This window comes from Pleurodeles waltl, chromosome 12 (assembly GCF_031143425.1).
Source record: "Pleurodeles waltl isolate 20211129_DDA chromosome 12, aPleWal1.hap1.20221129, whole genome shotgun sequence".
Classification (NCBI taxonomy): domain Eukaryota; kingdom Metazoa; phylum Chordata; class Amphibia; order Caudata; family Salamandridae; genus Pleurodeles; species Pleurodeles waltl.
The window spans coordinates 647,012,194-647,030,871 of NC_090451.1; the positions used below are offsets into that span (position 1 = coordinate 647,012,194).

General features: G+C 47.6%; 1 protein-coding gene across 3 annotated transcripts in view; it reads right to left on the reverse strand.

Moving 5' to 3' along the window:
- The window catches only part of VPS45 (vacuolar protein sorting 45 homolog), a 430,890-nt gene that overhangs the window by 96,557 nt on the left and 315,655 nt on the right, over positions 1 to 18,678 (reverse strand). For all 3 annotated transcript variants that reach the window (XM_069218226.1, XM_069218227.1, XM_069218225.1), the window contains 2 exons: positions 18,038 to 18,151; positions 15,017 to 15,184 (listed from right to left, as the gene is read on the reverse strand). In XM_069218226.1, the coding sequence (XP_069074327.1) occupies positions 15,017 to 15,184; positions 18,038 to 18,151 (282 nt within the window). The remainder of the gene's footprint in view (positions 1 to 15,016; positions 15,185 to 18,037; positions 18,152 to 18,678) is intronic.

Below are 18,678 nucleotides of genomic sequence, written 5' to 3' on the forward strand. Positions count from 1 at the left end.
GCAAGGAAATGGAGCACTGACAGCACCTGCACGTCAGGGGGGATTCCAGTTGGATGGCGGATTGGTGACATCAGGTCTAGCTCCAACTGGGTACATAGTTCCTGGATTGTAGCACGGTCAAACCGGTAGGTCACGATTAAATGTTTCTCTTCCATTGTCAACAGGTCCACCAGCGGTCGGTACACCGGAGGATTCCGCCATCTTCTCATATGTCCTAGCGAAGAAACAGTCACTATTCCTCCAGGTATGTACCCACAGTTACACACAAGACTACAGCAGACACAAAACCCTTCCTGTATGTGTGTTGAGTGTAGGCCTCAGTATGTGTGACGCAGTTGAAAATGAATCCATGTGGGCCCCTGAAATGGCGGCTGCCTGACCTCTAAACTGGGACAATGGGATTGTGGGGTAACAGCGCTGGCGTTGCACACCGTCGCGGTAGGCGGTCGGAGACCGCGGCGCAATGCTGCATTGGTTAACATTGGACCCTATGGTCCCCAGGAGCCAATGAACAGGTGCGCCGGCGGTGATGATGCGCCCCGCCGAGGACGTCACCACCATTTTCTATCTGTTCAATCACTAGATACCTGACCTTCGACAGGAGAGGACCTACACTGCTAGTGCTGCTGTGACCTCGGTCTGGAAGCGACGATGGCTGCTGCGTCTGGGGAAAGGGCCCCTGCCTTCACTGCACAAGAGTTGGAGAAACTTGTGGATGGGGTCCTCCCACAGTACAAGCTACTCTACGGTCCTCCAGACCAACAGGTTAGTACACAGGGAGCACGTTGTAGGGGCTAAGCCTGGGTGGACAGGGCTGGGTGGAAGAGGGAAGGGGGCAGAAGTCATACTACAGTAAAGCATGGGAATAAATGGGCCACATGGCCAGAGTAGGGAGGGGGCCACTCACATTGATGGTGCAGTTGGTAATGACTGTTCCTCTTTCCTTGTGCATGTCATGTAGGTCAGCGCCCACCAGAAGAGGGACATTTGGCATGCCATCGCCAAGGAGGTCCGGACCCTGGGGGCCCACCAGAGACGGGGCACCCACTGCCGTAAGAGATGGGAGGACATTCGCCACTGCAGCAAGAAGACGGAGGAGGCTCAGCTGGTGATGGCCTCCCAACGTGGGAGGGGTGCCCGTCGTACCATGACCCCCCTGATATTCCGGATCCTGGCGGTGGCCTACCCGGAGTTGGATGGGCGCTTAAGGACATCACAGCAGACACAAGGGGGAGAGTACACTCTCATTCTGCGGACTTTGCGTGCAGTGGAGGTGTCTGGGTGGGGGAGGTGGGCTCTGGGTGTCCCTAGGCCAGGGCGAGTTAGGTAGGCAAGGCCCCTCCGTAATGTAGGCCATGTGGCACTCTACCCCCCCTCAGTAAATTATCAAGTTGAGGTATAGTTGCCCGTGTGGCATCCATGTACGCAGATTTCCACCAATGCCATGTAGGCCATATCCCAGAAATTGCATGTGCAGAGGGCAGGAGCGCGGCGTTGTGCATGGGGCTGCTGCGTCTGTCTTGTCCGCCAACGGTAGCTGTATGCCATGCACTAAAACTCTCTTTGTTCTGTCTCCCCCCCTTTTCTTGCTCTCCCTGTCCTTTTGTACATCAGCATCAACAGGCGGAGGTACAGTGGCACTGGAGCACGAAGGAGCTGCATCGCACATGGCCATGGAGGGCCACACCACAGACTCTGAATACACCAGTGGGACGGAGGGCGAGGGGAGCTTCACATCGGCCACCGGATCACCAACCAGCGACACAGACTCGTCTGCCGATGTGAGCACCCATGTGGTGGCGGCGCCATCTGTGCGCCCCACTTCTACAGGTACAGCCGCCACCCCCCCTACCAGCACCGCCCTCCCAGCAGCCCCTCAGCGTTCGCCCCGTGCCCGCTCACCCAGGAGGGTGGGCATCACCTTCGCCCCAGGCACCTCAGGCCCTGCTCCAGTCACCCCTGCTGCCCTCAGTGAGGAGGCCATTGACCTCCTCAGGTCACTCACTGTTGGGCAGTCTAGCATTGTGAATGCCATCCAGGGTGTAGAAAGGGCGTTGCAACACGGTAATGCATTCCTGGAGGGCATTCATTCTGGTCAGGCTGTCCTTCAGCGAACCCTGCAATCTCTGACCTCAGCAATGATGGCAGCAATTGTCCCTGTGTCCAGCCTCCCCCCTCCAACTTCCTCCACCCAGACCCAATCCCCTGTACCCCAGCCCATCCCAAGCACACCTACAGACCAGCATGCACACAAGTCAACACCCAAAAGTAGCTCAGGCAAACATAGGCACCACACATCCCACAGGAACTCACACAAGCATCACACCCATACAGACAAAGCAACATCCACTGTCTCCACTGTCTCCCCCTCCTCCTCTTCTCCCTCCTCCCTCCCAGTCTCGTCTACACACACACCTGCATGCACCACATCTACAGGCACTAGGACTCGCACCAGGACACCCAGCACCACACGCCGCTCACCTGCACTCACCACCTCCACTGCCATTTACACGTCCCCTGTGTCCTCTCCCAGTGTGTCTGTGACGCCCCCTCCCAAAGTACCCAAACGCCGGAAATCACTCACCCAACATCCATCCACCTCACGACAGCCTCCAGTACCTGCACCTGCACCCAAAACAGCTAAAGTGACACCTCCTACAACCACCTCCTCTTCCTCCACTCCCAGACCCCCTCCAGCTACCCATCCCAGTGTTCGTCAGAAACTGTCCCTCTGTCAAATTGACCTTTTTGTCCCGAGGAAGTCTGCCCAGCCTGTTGTGAGTGTCATGGCGGAGAAGTGCGCCAGTTGTGAGTGTCATGGCAGAGAAGTGCGCCATCATTTCCAGCGGTCCAGACACAACCGCCAGCACCGTTGTCACTGGTCCAGAGCCCACCGCCAGAGTCAGTGCCCAGGAGGGCCCTAGTATCGTAATGGGTCCAGAGCCCACCGCCAGAGTCAGTGCCCAGGAGGGCCCAAGTATCGTAACGGGTCCAGAGCCCACCGCCAGAGTCAGTGCCCAGGAGGGCTCAAGTATCATACGGGTCCAGAGCCCACCGCCAGAGTCAGTGCCCAGGAGGGCCCAAGTATCGTAACGGGTCCAGAGCCCACCGGCAGAGTCAGTGCCCAGGAGGGTCCAAGTATTGTCACTGGTCCAGAGCCCACCGCACAAGACACAGCCCAGGAGGGCCCAAGTATCGTCACTGGTCCAGAGCCCACCGCACAAGACACAGCCCAGGAGGGCCCAAGTATCGTCACTGGTCCAGAGACCACAGCACAAGACACAGCCCAGGAGGGCCCAAGTATCGTCACTGGTCCAGAGACCACCGCACAAGACACAGCCCAGGCGAGGCCAGGATGCCACAGCCCCGCTGGGCAATGATGGAACGTCATGCCACACACCAATGTCCAGTATGGAGATCGTCATGCCACACACCAATGTCCAGTATGGAGATCGTCATGCCACACACCAATGTCCAGTGTGGAGTTCGTCATGCCACACACCAATGTCCAGTGTGGAGTTCGTCATGCCACACACCAATGTCCAGTGTGGAAATCGTCATGCCACACACCAATGTCCTTATCAGAACCTCCATGGCAAAGCACCGCTGAACAGTCCAGAGACCGCCATGGCAAAGCACCGCTGAACAGGGCAAAGACCGCCATGGCAAAGCACCGCTGAACAGTCCAGAGACCGCCATGGCAAAGCACCGCTGAACAGTCCAGAACCGCCATGGCAAAGCACCGCTGAACAGGGCAAAGACCGCCATGTCAAAGCACCGCTGAACAGTCCAGAGACCGCCATGTCAAAGCACCGCTGAACAGTCCAGAACCGCCATGGCAAAGCACCGCTGAACAGGGCAAAGACCGCCATGTCAAAGCACCGCTGAACAGTCCAGAGACCGCCATGTCAAAGCACCGCTGAACAGTCCAGAACCGCCATGGCAAAGCACCGCTGAACAGGGCAAAGACCGCCATGGCAAAGCACCGCTGAACAGGGCAAAGACCGCCATGTCAAAGCACCGCTGAACAGTACAGAGACCGCCATGGCAAAGCACCGCTGAACAGTCCAGAGACCGCCATGGCAAAGCATCGCTGAACAGTCCAGAACCGCCATGGCAAAGCACCGCTGAACAGGGCAAAGACCGCCATGGCAAAGCACCGCTGAACAGGGCAAAGACCGCCATGTCAAAGCACCGCTGAACAGTACAGAGACCGCCATGGCAAAGCACCGCTGAACAGTCCAGAGACCGCCATGGCAAAGCATCGCTGAACAGTCCAGAACCGCCATGGCAAAGCACCGCTGAACAGTCCAGAGACCGCCATGGCAAAGCACCGCTGAACAGGGCAATGCACCGGGTAGGAATGAATGGCCCACCACATCAGGCATCCTTATCCCATGTGCAGCTGGGACAGTGACAGGACACTACCTTTCACGGGGAGACTCATCCAGTCTGGGCACCAGTCACCCCCCAGTACCAGTATGGACCTGCATCGACTTGAGAGACTGTGGCTTTGCACTCCCCAGGATGGTACAGTGGGCAAGCCACCCACTGTAGAGACTTGAGAGACTGTGGCTTTGCACTCCCCAGGATTGAACAGTGGGCAAGCCACCCACTGTAGAGACTTGAGAGACTGTGGCATTGTACTCCCCAGGATACATCAATGGGCATGGAGCCCCGTCGTGGATCTGGCTTTGCATTCATCTGGCTGAGGTGCCCCCCCTTCCTTTCCCCCTGAGGTGCCTGTAGTGTTTCTATCTGATGCCCCAGCAGTGTTCTCTCGGATTTTGGTCAGGTATCTATTGTGGGCCTCGCCCATGCATTTTTGAACTGTTTGTGCACGGACATTGTTGTGTACATATCTGCAATACTTCTCGGATTATTTATGTAAATATGAGTGATTTTGGAATACATATATTTGTATATTTTTGTATGACATGTATATTGGCACATTATAATGTTTGTCCGAAATTCGCATTGTATTTGCATTCTTCCGGGGGGATTGTGGGTTGATACTGTTCTTTTTGTGACTGCATTGGTGTGTATGTTGTACTATGCGAGGGTGGGGGTGGGGGTGTTTGGTGGGTGTCCCCCTAACTTTTCCCTCCCCCGTGTCGTAGGTGCAGTACTCACCGGTATCTTCTGCGCCTAGGTCGCTGTTGGTCGTGAAGTAGCAGAAAGACAAGGGCAGGTAGAATTTGGAGTTCCGGCTCCATGGAGTCGTTGTTCCTCGTGGGATGTGTAGAAGGTGAGCGTTTTCCCATAGCAAAAGCTGTTTCCGCCGTGTTTTTATCCACAGTGAATCCGCCCCGGAAAAGGTGGCGGATTGGCCTGTTGTGATACTGTGGGCGGTACATTGTCTCCCGTCTGTCTGTTGGCGGTGACCGCCGCGCTGCTTGTCTGTACCGCAGTGGCGGGCAGTGTGTTAAAGTGGCTGTCTTTGTTGGCGGTTTCCGCCAGGGTCATAATTCCCTTTTTTTGTCCGTCTGACTGTTTGCGGTATTACCGCATCTTTAACACCGTCCGCCAGGGTTGTAATGACCACCTATATCCCTGAGAACTTTAGGTGATATTGGTGAGGCAAAAGCATGGTACCCAACATCGGCTATTGTCAGGGTGTGAAGCACCGGAGCCTATTCTAAAAGAATTCTGATTAGATGCCCTATTTGCACCCACATCCCTAGTGAGCAGCCAGTAATCTATGCACAACACAGCACTGTAGAAGGTAGAGACGTAGGCATCCTCTTTATCCACCAGATGCCTGTCCCCCTAAATATCTGACAAGTTATAGGCATTCATGACATTCTGGAGTTGTGATGCCTGTCACTAGTGTGGTCTCCTTGTTAAGTAAGATTTGCCTAGGTCTGGGTTAAGAACTATGTTAAAGTCGCCCATCCACATGACCGGCGAAGGACCATACCTGCAATTGTGACTCTCTCACCGCCCAGGATACCGTGAAGGATAACAAATCTGCCCTCCCATTGTAGACAGATTCAAGAATGCACCAGTATACTCCACTTTCGGAATAGTACCACCTCCTACCTGGCACAAGCCCAGTACGTAGCAACATTTGTCTCTCTTAGCCAGCCCGCCCTCGAATTCTGTTTCGAATGTGCAGTTAAATGCAGCTCTTCTGAATCCATCCTATATCAACCCTGTCTTGCTGAAGGAATGCAGATGCCTTTTGCATCCTGCAGGAGTTATTCATGCTTCGGATGTTCCAAGATATGAAACTGAGGTCAGACATCTCAATAAGCTAGTCGCCCCGCTGCTGAGTTTCAACCTATGATGAGGGAACCTGACGCAGTGGCACATGCGCATTAACAGGGACCGGCGTGAGTTAGGCAAGTGAAGACACTCAACATGCAACAACAAATAGGAAGCCCACCATCCTCCCACTACAACGGATTGTAGAAAAATTTCTCTCAAACTCCCCCGCAGGTATACACAAACTTCCCCCTTAACCAAAGAGTGTCACTGACATTAGGAATCATGTTGAGATATAAAATTATATTTCCTTTTTTATTGTGCGCAGGCTATATCACATGTCGATAATCAGTCGTATGATGTCCATATCCTCTTCTGCTTCATCAGGGCATAGTCAAGGGGTGGCTGCCACACTCCTACATCTGCCAGCCACACTGGCTTGGTGGAAAAGAAGAGTTTACTTTGGTGCCAGATTTTCTTTCCCCTTGTGCAGCAAGCACTGTCCTACAGCACAAATCCCACTCCTCTTCGACGTGTATGAGGTAGGTCCACAGCCCAGATGGGGTTTTCTCAGTCAAGGCTTCTCAATGCGACGACGGGTGCAGCTACTCCTTACCCAAACAAGGTAGGGGCATGAGCAAACCCATACAGAAGCGTACAGGGTGAAGGGCTTGGTTCAGCAGTTGTCGTCCTCCTGTGGCGCAGCTGCAATATTTTCTCAGTGCTCAAGTACAGCCTTTTAAGGGGAGTCCTCCACCTTGGCAGGGCCCAACGTTGGGACCCAGCACAGCAGGGGCTGCACACGGTCTCAGGCAAAAGTCCCGCAGGCAGCTCTCGGTACAGAAGGATCCAGATGTCCTGGCTCAGGCTATTTCTCACCACCGAACAGTGTCGCTTCTGTTCCCAGTCAAACACGGGGCAGCGCAGAACCGCCAGCTCTTCGCTCTGCTACTCCCTGCCCACATAGCAAGGCGCATGGCCTCCTCCTTAGTGCGCTGCTCCCAGAAATCGAGGCCACAGTTCAGCCAGGCTGTGGGTCGTGGACCTCCGGTGTGAAGCACAGAAATGCTGGATTATTCCTTTGGCCGGCACAGCCTTGCTAGAATGTGGCCATCTTGATGTCCGGCTCTCTAGCACCCACAGGGATTCTCTTGTTACATGCTCTTGTTACACGTGCATCTTGTAAACAACCTGTGAATAAACCAGTGGGACTACTTTTGCAAACGCAGGACAAAGGTTGGCTTTCTAAGGAGGATGCATGGTCCATTATTATATCTCATGCATATCCAACTTACTAAAAATATCTGGACGTATCTTATTCGCTTTATGCAAAGATAAAGCTGAGTTTTAAGATGGGCAGTCTTCAAACAAAAGATAGAACTCCATGTTGGAAGCATTCTTGGCTGTCTGCAACCTGCCGGCTTTGTGGGTGTAAACAATAGACATTATACTTCTCCAGTATTGGATCTTTCAAAGATTCACATGCTTGAATCATCCCCGTCGTCGAGGTGGGAGCCTCACGGTAAGTTTAAATAGATAAAGCAGTAAGTCAGTAAAAGTAAAACCAGTAGGCCCCAGAAGGCCTCATAAGGTATTTTACAGTCTATCCACTTTGTTTTGTGAAAAGACCCAAACTTCAGTCTCAACCAATCAGGATTCAGCCCCTCCCAAACAGTCCCAACAGAGGCTGAATTCCCTCAGATTTTCTACCGCACGTCGTGTGAAGGGAGTCTCCCTGAGCTCTGCTCAGTTTTTTCCTATTTTCTGATTGAAGATTACTTTTTTCTCTCAGGAAACATTGCTACAGCTCCACTATGTCTGAAAAGGCAAAAAAGGGTCTGTTCAGAGATTGTGACACCTGTGGGAAGAAGAGACTGCATGTTGATGACCCCCACAAGAAGTGTATTTATTGCCTTCATCCAGACCACAAGGTGAGAGACTGCAAAATCTGTCGCACCTTTAGTCAAAAAACCCTCAAAGACCGGGAGGGTAGACTTCTCTTATGGCTACAAAAACAGAAAGCCTTAGAGCATCCTTCCTCAGATGACAGCGAGGCATCATCACAAACTTCTCGCCCTCAGAAAAGAACAGGTGAGAGAAGCAGAGGGTCGGATGAACCACCAAGGAAGGTGCTCAAGAAGACAAGACAAGTCTCTATTGGGACGAAAAAGGATGTTTTTCATTCAGAGACATTTAAACATGGGCCAAAAAAGGTTCATTCGGAACCTACTACGCCTTTACACCACAAAAGTACCTCAAAAAAGCCATCTCTGTCTCTGTCACCACAAAAAGAGCCAGAACAACTCTTTTCGGTGAAAAAACATCCGTCGACGACCACCCCGTCGACGACTGTGTCGACGGTAACAGCGACTACGGTATCGTCAACGTTCACAACGCCAGCCTCACCGATGATTATGACGTCGTCGCCGTTGTCATCGACGACGATAATTACGGCAAAAATGTTTAAGAAAGCTTCGTCGGCAACCACATCGTCGACAGCGGATGCCTCCTGGGTTCACCAATCAACCAGGGCACTCCCGTCTACGAAACACCTCTCAATGAGGTTCAAGAAGGCACTGCCGACGACGGCACCTACACGACCGTCGTCGATAAAGTACCCGTCGAAGAAGAGACCGTCGACGGAGCATTCGCTGACAAAGGACCCGTTAGTAAAGACGCCGCCGACGACGGGAGAGCCGTCGACGACAGAACGGGCCAATAGAGAGCCGTGGACGAGGGAACCGCCGACGAGTGAACCGTCGACGATCATATCATCTACAGCATTAACAATATACAAACCATCCACCTACCTGGATACTTCGCCTCACCATTCCTCGTACCATCAGGACGATTCCTTCAGATTCTTACCCCTTTCAATTATTAATATAGGGGACAAGGCGTCTGATATTCTTCCGATGCATACCTCACCAAGTAAGGTGTTGCCATACCCACCACAACATCTTTTAGAGAATGAGGACGACGACACATACTCGCAGAACGACGGAATGTTTGGGGCAGCTAGTAGCCCGTCACAACTCAATGTAAAATGCCAGGAGTTTGACGAGGAAGAGGATCAACAGTATCAGCCTAGTTATGCCTCAACATCTTATCCACAGACACAACAACCATCGCCCCTCGCTATGCCTAGCACATTAGTAACAGATCTTCAATTTATGTTGAAGGACTACTATAGAAGGTTTCCACCGTCAACTCAGTCCACGCCACCTAGACCTGAGAGCTACCAGACACCTCGGCAAGCTCATATTACTAGCCTTCCCATAACGCCACAGGCTACTATACCTGTAATTAGCGAACACCAGGAAACTTGCCCCTCATCGGATGACGAAAGGGAAGAGGGTGAGCTAAGAGATTCGGCGAATAGTGAATGGGATGATTACCTCGTCCCCACACCATCTCCACCGCCAGCAGGTCCAGTAGATTCTCCTCCAGAGGACATAGGAGGTTTCCATAATTTGATAGAGCGAGCGGCGAAACGTTTTGGCCTTGCAATTGTTTCTCATGAAACCGAATGTTTTTTGTACGACTTTAAAGAGCCATCAAAAAGATCTGTACGAGCCATACCCATTGTCGATTTCTTATGGCATGAGGGTTTGAAGGCAATGAAAAACCCAGCAACAGTGCCTTCACAAATGCCAAGACTAGAGAAAAAATATAAGGCCCCAGATGATTCTCCGGCCTGTCTAGTCTCACAGCCGAAACCTGACTCTGTGATATCACAGGCGGCTCAGCGACGTTCCAAAAACCCCTCCACACCTAATGCGTCTCCCCCGGATAAAGAAGGAAGGAGATTAGACAATACTGGCAAGAAATTCTCCTCGGTGGCCGCAGTCACCGTTAAGGCGGCTAATTCCCTCGCCATCTTGGGAAGGTACGATCGCCAGATGTGGGCAGACATGTCTGCTTTTTTAGATTTACTGCCAGAAGACGTCAAGGTGGAAGCAAAGAAGGTCTTGCAGGAGGGAGAAAGGGTCTCCGCAGAAATAATAGACAGCGCAATAGACATTTCTCTCACTGGCTTCAGACAATTAGCTGGCGCAGCAGTCCTGCGCAGACAAGGATGGCTAAAGGCGACTTCTTTCAGACCAGAAGTCCAGACTCGTGTTCTTGACATGCCTTTCGATGGAGAGAGTTTGTTTGGCAAACACGTCGACGACATGTTGCAGGCTATCAAGACGGATACCGATACGGCAAAATCCCTAGGTACCCTGCAATATAAAAAACAACCTTTTCGTGGAGCAAGGGGTAGAGGTAATTACTCCTTTCGAGGTGGATACCAGCAATACAGGTCACAATATCCATCTTCCTCCACAGGATCACGACAGCAATACCATCAGCAACAGCAGCATTATCGATTGCCTCCGGCCGCAGCTTACAAACACCCAGCTAGAGGACGAGGAGCTGCCCGGGGAAGAGATACAGGCAGGAAACAATGACCCGCTGATCATCTCAACGCTTCCCCACCAACCAACATCGAGGGTCGGAGGTCGCATCACTTCCTATTTCCCCAACTGGAAGGCGATAACATCGGACAGATGGGTACTCGATGTAGTGGCCAGAGGTCATACTCTGGAATTCACTCAAACACCACCAACTGTTCCTCCATCGGGCCCACCGCCTACGAGGTTGAACCAACTCCTCAGGGAAGTAAGAATAATGTTGAGAAAAGGAGCAGTGGAACCAGTCCCTTTATTTCAAAAGAACAGGGGATTCTACTCCCGTTTTTTCCTTGTAAAGAAACCCTCAGGAGACTGGCGCCCCATTCTGGACTTGAGAGCCCTGAACAAGTTTCTGAAGAAGCAATCGTTCAGGATGGTAACTCTACAGGATGTCCTGCGTCTGTTAAATCCCGGAGATCGCATGGCATCCCTAGACCTCCAGGATGTCTATTTTCATATCCCCATATATCGCAACCATCGCAAATTCCTAAGGTTCAGAGTGGGAAGTATGCACCTTCAATTCCGAGTTCTGCCATTCGGCCTCAAATCAGCCCCCAGAATCTTCACAAAAATGTTAGCTCCGGTAGCAGCACATCTCCGCCAGTCAGAGATCCAGGTCTTCCCTTACCTGGACGACTGGCTTATAAAGGCACCCTCAAAATCGCAAGTGAAAAATCATATTTTCCATTGCCTTCAATTGCTACACAACCTAGGGTTCGTAGTCAATTATCAGAAATCTCAACTCTACCCCAAACAGGAATTGAATTTCTTGGGGGCAATTCTGGACACAGTCCGCAACAAAGCCTACCCATCTCACGAGCGGAAACAAAAGTTAACCTCCTTGGCACAAAGGCTCTCCAGAAGAAGGTTTGTTTCAGTCCGCATCTACAAATCATTACTCGGAATGATATCTTCATGCATTCCGCTAGTCCCAGATTGCAGGCTCCATATGCGACCCCTACAAGAACAATTAGACATACAATGGACCCAGGTCAACGGTTCCTTCGAAGACAAGATTCGCATAACGCCTCCAATGAAGAACATCATGAGGTGGTGGGCGATTCTAACCAATTTGTCAAACGGACTGTCTTTTCTTCTCCAAACACCAAGTTACATAGTAACAACGGATGTCTCTCTTGCAGGATGGGGGGCACATTGCCAGGACCTGCAAATCAGCGGAATCTGGAATCAGAAAGAACGTCAGCTTCACATCAATTATCTGGAACTCAAGGCAATACACTTAGCTCTGAAAGCTTTCTTGCCAAAGATACAGAGTTCAAGCGTCTTAATCAGGACAGACAATACAACCAGCATGTTTTATCTAAACAAGCAAGGAGGCACAAGATCCCTACAACTGTCGCAGCTAGCCCAACAAATTTGGACATGGGCCATAAAGCACAATATTTCACTCAAGGCGGAGCATGTGCCAGGACAAACCAATATTCTAGCAGACACCCTGAGCAGGACAGTGATTCCTTATCACGAGTGGGAACTAGACCAGAAAACTCTCAACAGCCTTTTTCTATTATGGGGCAAACCGAACTTAGATCTATTTGCCACTCTCGAGAACAAGAAATGCCAGTTCTACGCAAGTTGGCTTCCCCAAAAAGATTTGTGGGGGAATGCGTTTTCGATGAGATGGTCCGGAGTTTATGCCTACGCTTTTCCTCCGATCCCGCTCATTCCGAGAGTCATCAACAAACTGAAGGCGGAGGGGTGTCGCCTTCTGCTCATAGCTCCCAAATGGCCCAGACAAGTCTGGTATACGGAGCTCCTCATGCTCTCCGAACAACCACATCTACGACTCAGACAGAGCCCGACTCTCTTAACGATGCACCAGGGGCAAGTCAGACACCCAGATCCGTCATCTCTTCATTTGTCAGCTTGGCTCCTGAATACAATGAATACTTGAATCTCAACATTTCCCCGGAGTGTAGGGACATATTGGCGAAAGCTAGAGCGGACACTACCAACAAAACCTATCAACTTAAATGGAAACGTTTTTGTATATGGTGTGCAACACAAGATATACATCCTTTGTCCTCTACTCCGGAACAGATACTTCCATATCTCCTGCTCCTTGCAAAATCAGGGCTTGCATATTCTTCTATTCGGGTACATCTGGCAGCAATCTCCAGATACCGCAGATCTCCAGACAGAGTTTCTTTGTGTTCCACTAGAATCGTCAAACAATTTATGAAGGGCCTTTTTCGGGTTTTCCCGCCAATTAGAAAGCCTCCACCATTATGGTAATTGAATGTGGTATTGATGCAGCTTATGAAAGCCCCCTTTGAACCGATCCACAAAGCTGACCAAAAATTCATTTCATGGAAAACAGCGTTACTGCTAGCTCTTACTTCAGCAAAGAGAGTCAGTGACATTCAGGCTTTCACTATCAAACAGCCTTTTCTCCAATTCACAAACTCAGGTGTCATCTTGCGCACAAATCCAAAATACATCCCGAAAGTTCCTTCAACGTTTCACCTAAATGAACCAGTTATCTTAAAAACCTTTTTTCCAAATCCGCAAACAGTAGCGGAAAAAACATTACATTCCCTTGATATTAAACGATGTTTAAAGTTTTATCTGCAGAAAACTCAAGCTCTCCGCCAGTCGGATCAATTGTTTGTAGCTTTCGGAGGAACAAGAAAGGGACACGCGGTGTCCAAACAGACTATAGCAAGATGGATTGGTCTGGCAATTCAATTCTGCCATTCTAAAGCAGGAAAACCGCTCCACACCAAGGTCAGAGCCCACTCTACAAGATCGGTGGCCACTTCTGCTGCATTATTTGCAGGGGTACCACTATATAGCATCTGTAGAGCAGCAACATGGTCCAGCCAACACACATTTACGAGGCATTACTGTCTCGAAGAAACGAACAACGTCGATACAGCAGTGGGGCAGGCAGTGCTGAGGCATTTATTTCGATAAGGTGAGCCTCTAACACATCCCACCACCACACTCAAGGTATGTTCATTATTGGTTCTTAGTCTTCTTAATAGCTACAGTGTGTTTTACTCTACATTTCTGCTTCAGATTGTTCATTTCTTTATAATGTCTTAGCTTGTCGTACTCTTCATCATCATGAAAAGAGTACAGGTTTTTTCTGCCACACACCTGTTATTGCTCTTCTAGTCGAATGTCTATTGATGTACATATATTAATAGGTATGTGGTTTTTAAAGCTGAACTGATGGGATTCACATCATTTGTGAAATTACAAATAGAATTGCAGTCAATGTAATTCACTAATTAAGAAAGCATTACTGCTCGTTATTCTGATTCAAGCATGTGAATCTATGAAAGATACAATACTGGAGAAGAAAATTAGTTACTTACCTGTAACTGCAGTTCTCCAGTATTGGTATCTTTCATAGATTCACATGCGACCCACCCTCCTCCCCTCAGAGGCTCCCCTATTATACAGATATTAAACTTCACACTCCTACTAGAAAATCTGAGGGAATTCAGCCTCTGTTGGGACTGTTTGGGAGGGGCTGAATCCTGATTGGTTGAGACTGAAGTTTGGGTCTTTTCACAAAACAAAGTGGATAGACTGTAAAATACCTTATGAGGCCTTCTGGGGCCTACTGGTTTTACTTTTACTGACTTACTGCTTTATCTATTTAAACTTACCGTGAGGCTCCCACCTCGACGACGGGGATGATTCAAGCATGTGAATCTATGAAAGATACCAATACTGGAGAACTGCAGTTACAGGTAAGTAACTAATTTTCATACTGTGTATTTGTCCTAAATTGATTCATGTACGAAGACACTTTCTGGAAAGACACTTTAATACCTTGCGAATAAAAACTTGCAGACAGGCCTCAATTTAGTGTTTAAGTGGCATGAATCCTCAATTAAATTGCAGCTTTTTCAAATATATGGATTATATTTCGGCCTGCATGACATCGCCTAGTGTGAGCATGCAGACCAGACAGTTTTCTTGTACATTTTATAGCAATTCTTAAATTGCTGAGTAACGTAAATGGCCTTTCATCTTGGTATCTTATATCTTGTTGTTCATGAAGTATGCAATAGTTTTTACTAGCTATGCAAAAAATAAATACAATCCCAACTATTAATTACAGGTGAAGTGGTTTGGTATAGTAAGCAATTCCTTTTTGCATTCTGCCTTGACAAAGGTTTTTCCTTTTCCACCATGTAAGAAATTTGAGTTTTTTAGGAAGTTAAATACATATCTTACGTCTTTGCACTTTTATTTACTTTCTGTAATTTTGGAGCATGTTAAAACAAAGTGTGAAACTTCAGCTTTAAAGATCTGCTTTTAATCAAAAGTGTGGAATTAGTGAACTGCCAAGACAGGAGTGTGATTAATAATCATACCTGGAGAGCACTCGAATGATCGTTCTGGCAGGCCAGCTCTTGTTCCACCTCAGACACCTCCATCAAGTGCCGCTCACTGACCAATCGGGATAGTTCCCCCACCACAGTAACATGCTTTGACACAGTGCCGGACATCTTCTTAAATTGAGGATAATTCTCAACAAAGGCCTGCAAAAACAAATGAAGATAATCACTGTGGTTGAAGGGAACAATTGTGGCTAGAACACAAAACCTAAGAAGGCTTAGCAATCACCAGCTAAGGAAGTACCTTACAAAAAAGTTTACTATTAATTTGGAACAGTTTTCAGCTTCCCTTATTGTAGATTTCCCATGTTGGGTACATGAACCTAGATCAAAGGTGTTAGATGTTATCTTGAATATATGTTTTAAATGGAACAGCATGTTTAGAGATACAGTAATTTGCTTTCCTTTAGCTGCATTCTTGCTTAAGAGGGCATTGTGCTTCCCTAAGAGCATCATATTCTCTTCTGGAAAAAATAAGCACTGAAATGGCAGACACTGGGTGCAGCCCTGTTACAATGAGTGACTCTAGATTTGTGAGTGATAGTTGTGCTTCTTACTGACCTAGACCAATAACTTGTTGAACAGATACAGCCACAAAATCAAGCTGATGCGAGGGTCATGGTTATCGAGGCCAAATGGAACAATGTGAATCACTGTCATAGGAGCTTGCTCTCACACACATCACAACACATACCTTTTTTTAGGCTTACAGTACAGCATAAATTATGCACAAAATGAAGCAGGGAAGTCAAGCTAGTTCTCAAGTTTAGGTAGAGAGCAGCTCCTTTTATGGCGCACCCTGCAACACCACGAACACTCTGAATCTACTATTCTCAAATGTCTGTTTCTCTAGTAGAGTTTTTAAGCATAGGATAAGCACAGTACCATCCATGCTGAGCTAGAGAGTGACAAAGAATGTTGTCATTTTTACAGGAAAGTCTGTAAAGGAACTGCTCTCCATTTAATAGATTTCTGTTGATATTCACTGAAAAAACAAAGGTTCCAGGGAGGTTATAGTTTAGTTCTGAATTTACTCGTACAAAGCCACAGAAATTCAGCAGCTATAGTTTGAGCTATAACTCGTGCCCTAAGGTAACTATGACCAGCGCCCTCACCTTGCACAGTTTTCTCATCAATAATTTTATTGTAAAGGTTGCAGTGATAATAGGTAAGATGCCATAGAAGGTGTCATCAGTGATATAATATGTAGAGTAATTAGCTGTGCATGGCAAAAGCGCAAGTTATAGTTACCTTAGGCCGGGAGTTATAGTTACTTAAAATAACTCTAACTATAACTGCTGAATTTCTAAGTAGTAAATTCAGAACCTAACTATTACTTTCCTGTAACCATTGTTTCTTCAGTGAATTTCTATGTTTTTTTAATGTAAAGTAATTTTTATCAGTATATAGTAATCCAACCATCGCCGCGCACGGTCAAAAACCGCACATGGCAGGTGTTCTCCGCAGGGCATGGCCTGTGCCCAGGCCCTGAAGCCAAGCCCTTATAACCACCGCAGCGGGGTTTGCCACAGGGCCTAACTTTGTCAGTGGATCTGTGAGTGCCTGAGTGGGTCTGAAAGTTGGTGTGTCTGTCTATGAGTGGGTCTAAGTGGGTGCATGAGTATGTGACTGGGTGTGTGAGTGTTTAAACCCATAATTTGACCATCAAACACCCCTGTTTCACACCCCTGGGGTTAGGGTACCGCCATCCTGACCCCTTTTGCTACTTTTAATTCTGTTTTTCAGCCCCAGGGACCGTGTCCCAGGACCTTAAAATGGCATCCACAACTTCCTGTTCAGGTTGTGGCCAGCCAATTACAAAGCTTCTATTTGCATGAATATCTGAAACCTCAGATATACAAATGTGGATTTTCTTCCATTTCTCGTAAACTACTGGACATATTTACACCAAATAACCACAAGCACAATCTGTGGAACAAAATCTAGCTTTCTGCCAAATTTGGTGTAATTCCGTCCAGCGGTACTGTAGTCTTGTTCAAAACACCTATGGAAATGAACATGGGAAATGCAATTTTTTTTACCTCCACCTTTTTCTCAGCCCCCACTTGACAAGTCGCCTCGAAACTTCCCATGGACAACAAGAATCACTGGCACACTTTTTTTTTTTAGAAAACTTCAGGAAGATCCGTCAAACGATGCCAAAGATGTAGGCAAGTAAAAAATGCTTTTTCTATGAAAACATGTTTCTAACTATGACTGCCTAGTGGCAATTGCCATATACATATGTGTGTGTATGTGTTGACAGTCTACAGTAAACTGATATATTAATTTGCTTCAGTGCACCAACAATGAAGGTTGAAAGCTTGGAGTGTTTAGGGAATAAACTAAGATTTGTGAACCACTTAAGTAAATCAATGATTTCTCTTTCTTTTGGACTAGAACTAAAACCATCACAACACATGAAAAGTAAATTGGTGAAAAAGAACACATTTACAGTGATAGAAGTTTCTAAAACTATAATGCAGTATGAGGATGAATGATGGATCAAAGGATGTAACCAGCTTTAGAACAGGTTTCCAGTCACAATTATTATCTTTGTTTTGAAAGGTAATTTATCCAAATGTATGATACATAAACATCAGTTGTGATTATTAAATCACACAAAACTCACATATTGGATGGGTTTTGTCGTAAAAATGATAACAACACCCTTTGGGCCCAACTGTGGTTAGAAACTCAGCAAGCAACTGGCATGATAAAATTACAATAGCAGGGTATACAGATAAAGTATTACAAGTTCTACAAGACAGTTTCAAAATTTGGGGTAAATTATTTATTTATAATTTATAAAAACAGACTGTATTAATGCACTCTCTACACAGAAATAAGTAATCCCATACATTCCACAACAGATGGATTGTGAAAGTGCAAGATACTGGTGGCCCTCATGACAGCTGAAAGTATAGGACATTTGGTGAACTAGTGCAGGGATTTATATATCACATTGTTCCCTACTTTGCATTCATTATTGTTTACCTTCATGTCTGCAATGGACTCAAGTTTCTGCTGGTCCTTGGGTTTTTTCTTCTGAAAATCTTCCATTAGGTTTTTGATGTTGGTCCCAATCTCTCCGAAGTTCATGTACATGTTCTGCACAAGGGAAAACATATATATAACAAATTAAAATACTATACTTTTTGAGTACACTGGACTACTCATTCAAAGAGCCTTGGGAAAGGAAGTCTTCCAAGGTCCTACAGTAATGAAGAAAGGCCAGATGAAGTGATGCCAGCAAACCTCAAGGTTAGAGCGAGAGAATTAAGCGAGGGGGAAAGACAGAAACAAAGCAAAGAGTGACAACAGAAATGAGGAAAAAAGTCGAGAGTTGTGCAAGGAATGGGAGGGGAGAGAGAAAAGACAAAAGAGAAGCATAAAGGAGAAAGAGTAAGACAATAAACGGGGAGACAAAGAGAGTGAGAGAGAGTAAGCAATAAGAAAAGAAAAATAAATGAAGGAACAAAAGAGAAAGTGAGCTAGAGAAAAATAGGTGGGCAAAATAATGAAAGGGGCGAAGAAAGAAAGTATTGCTTGGCAGTACACTGGTCATTAGAAAAGGACATTGTATTGGTTTTGCATTCCTCAGGAGTCAATTCTGAGTATTAGTAATCAGGGTAAAG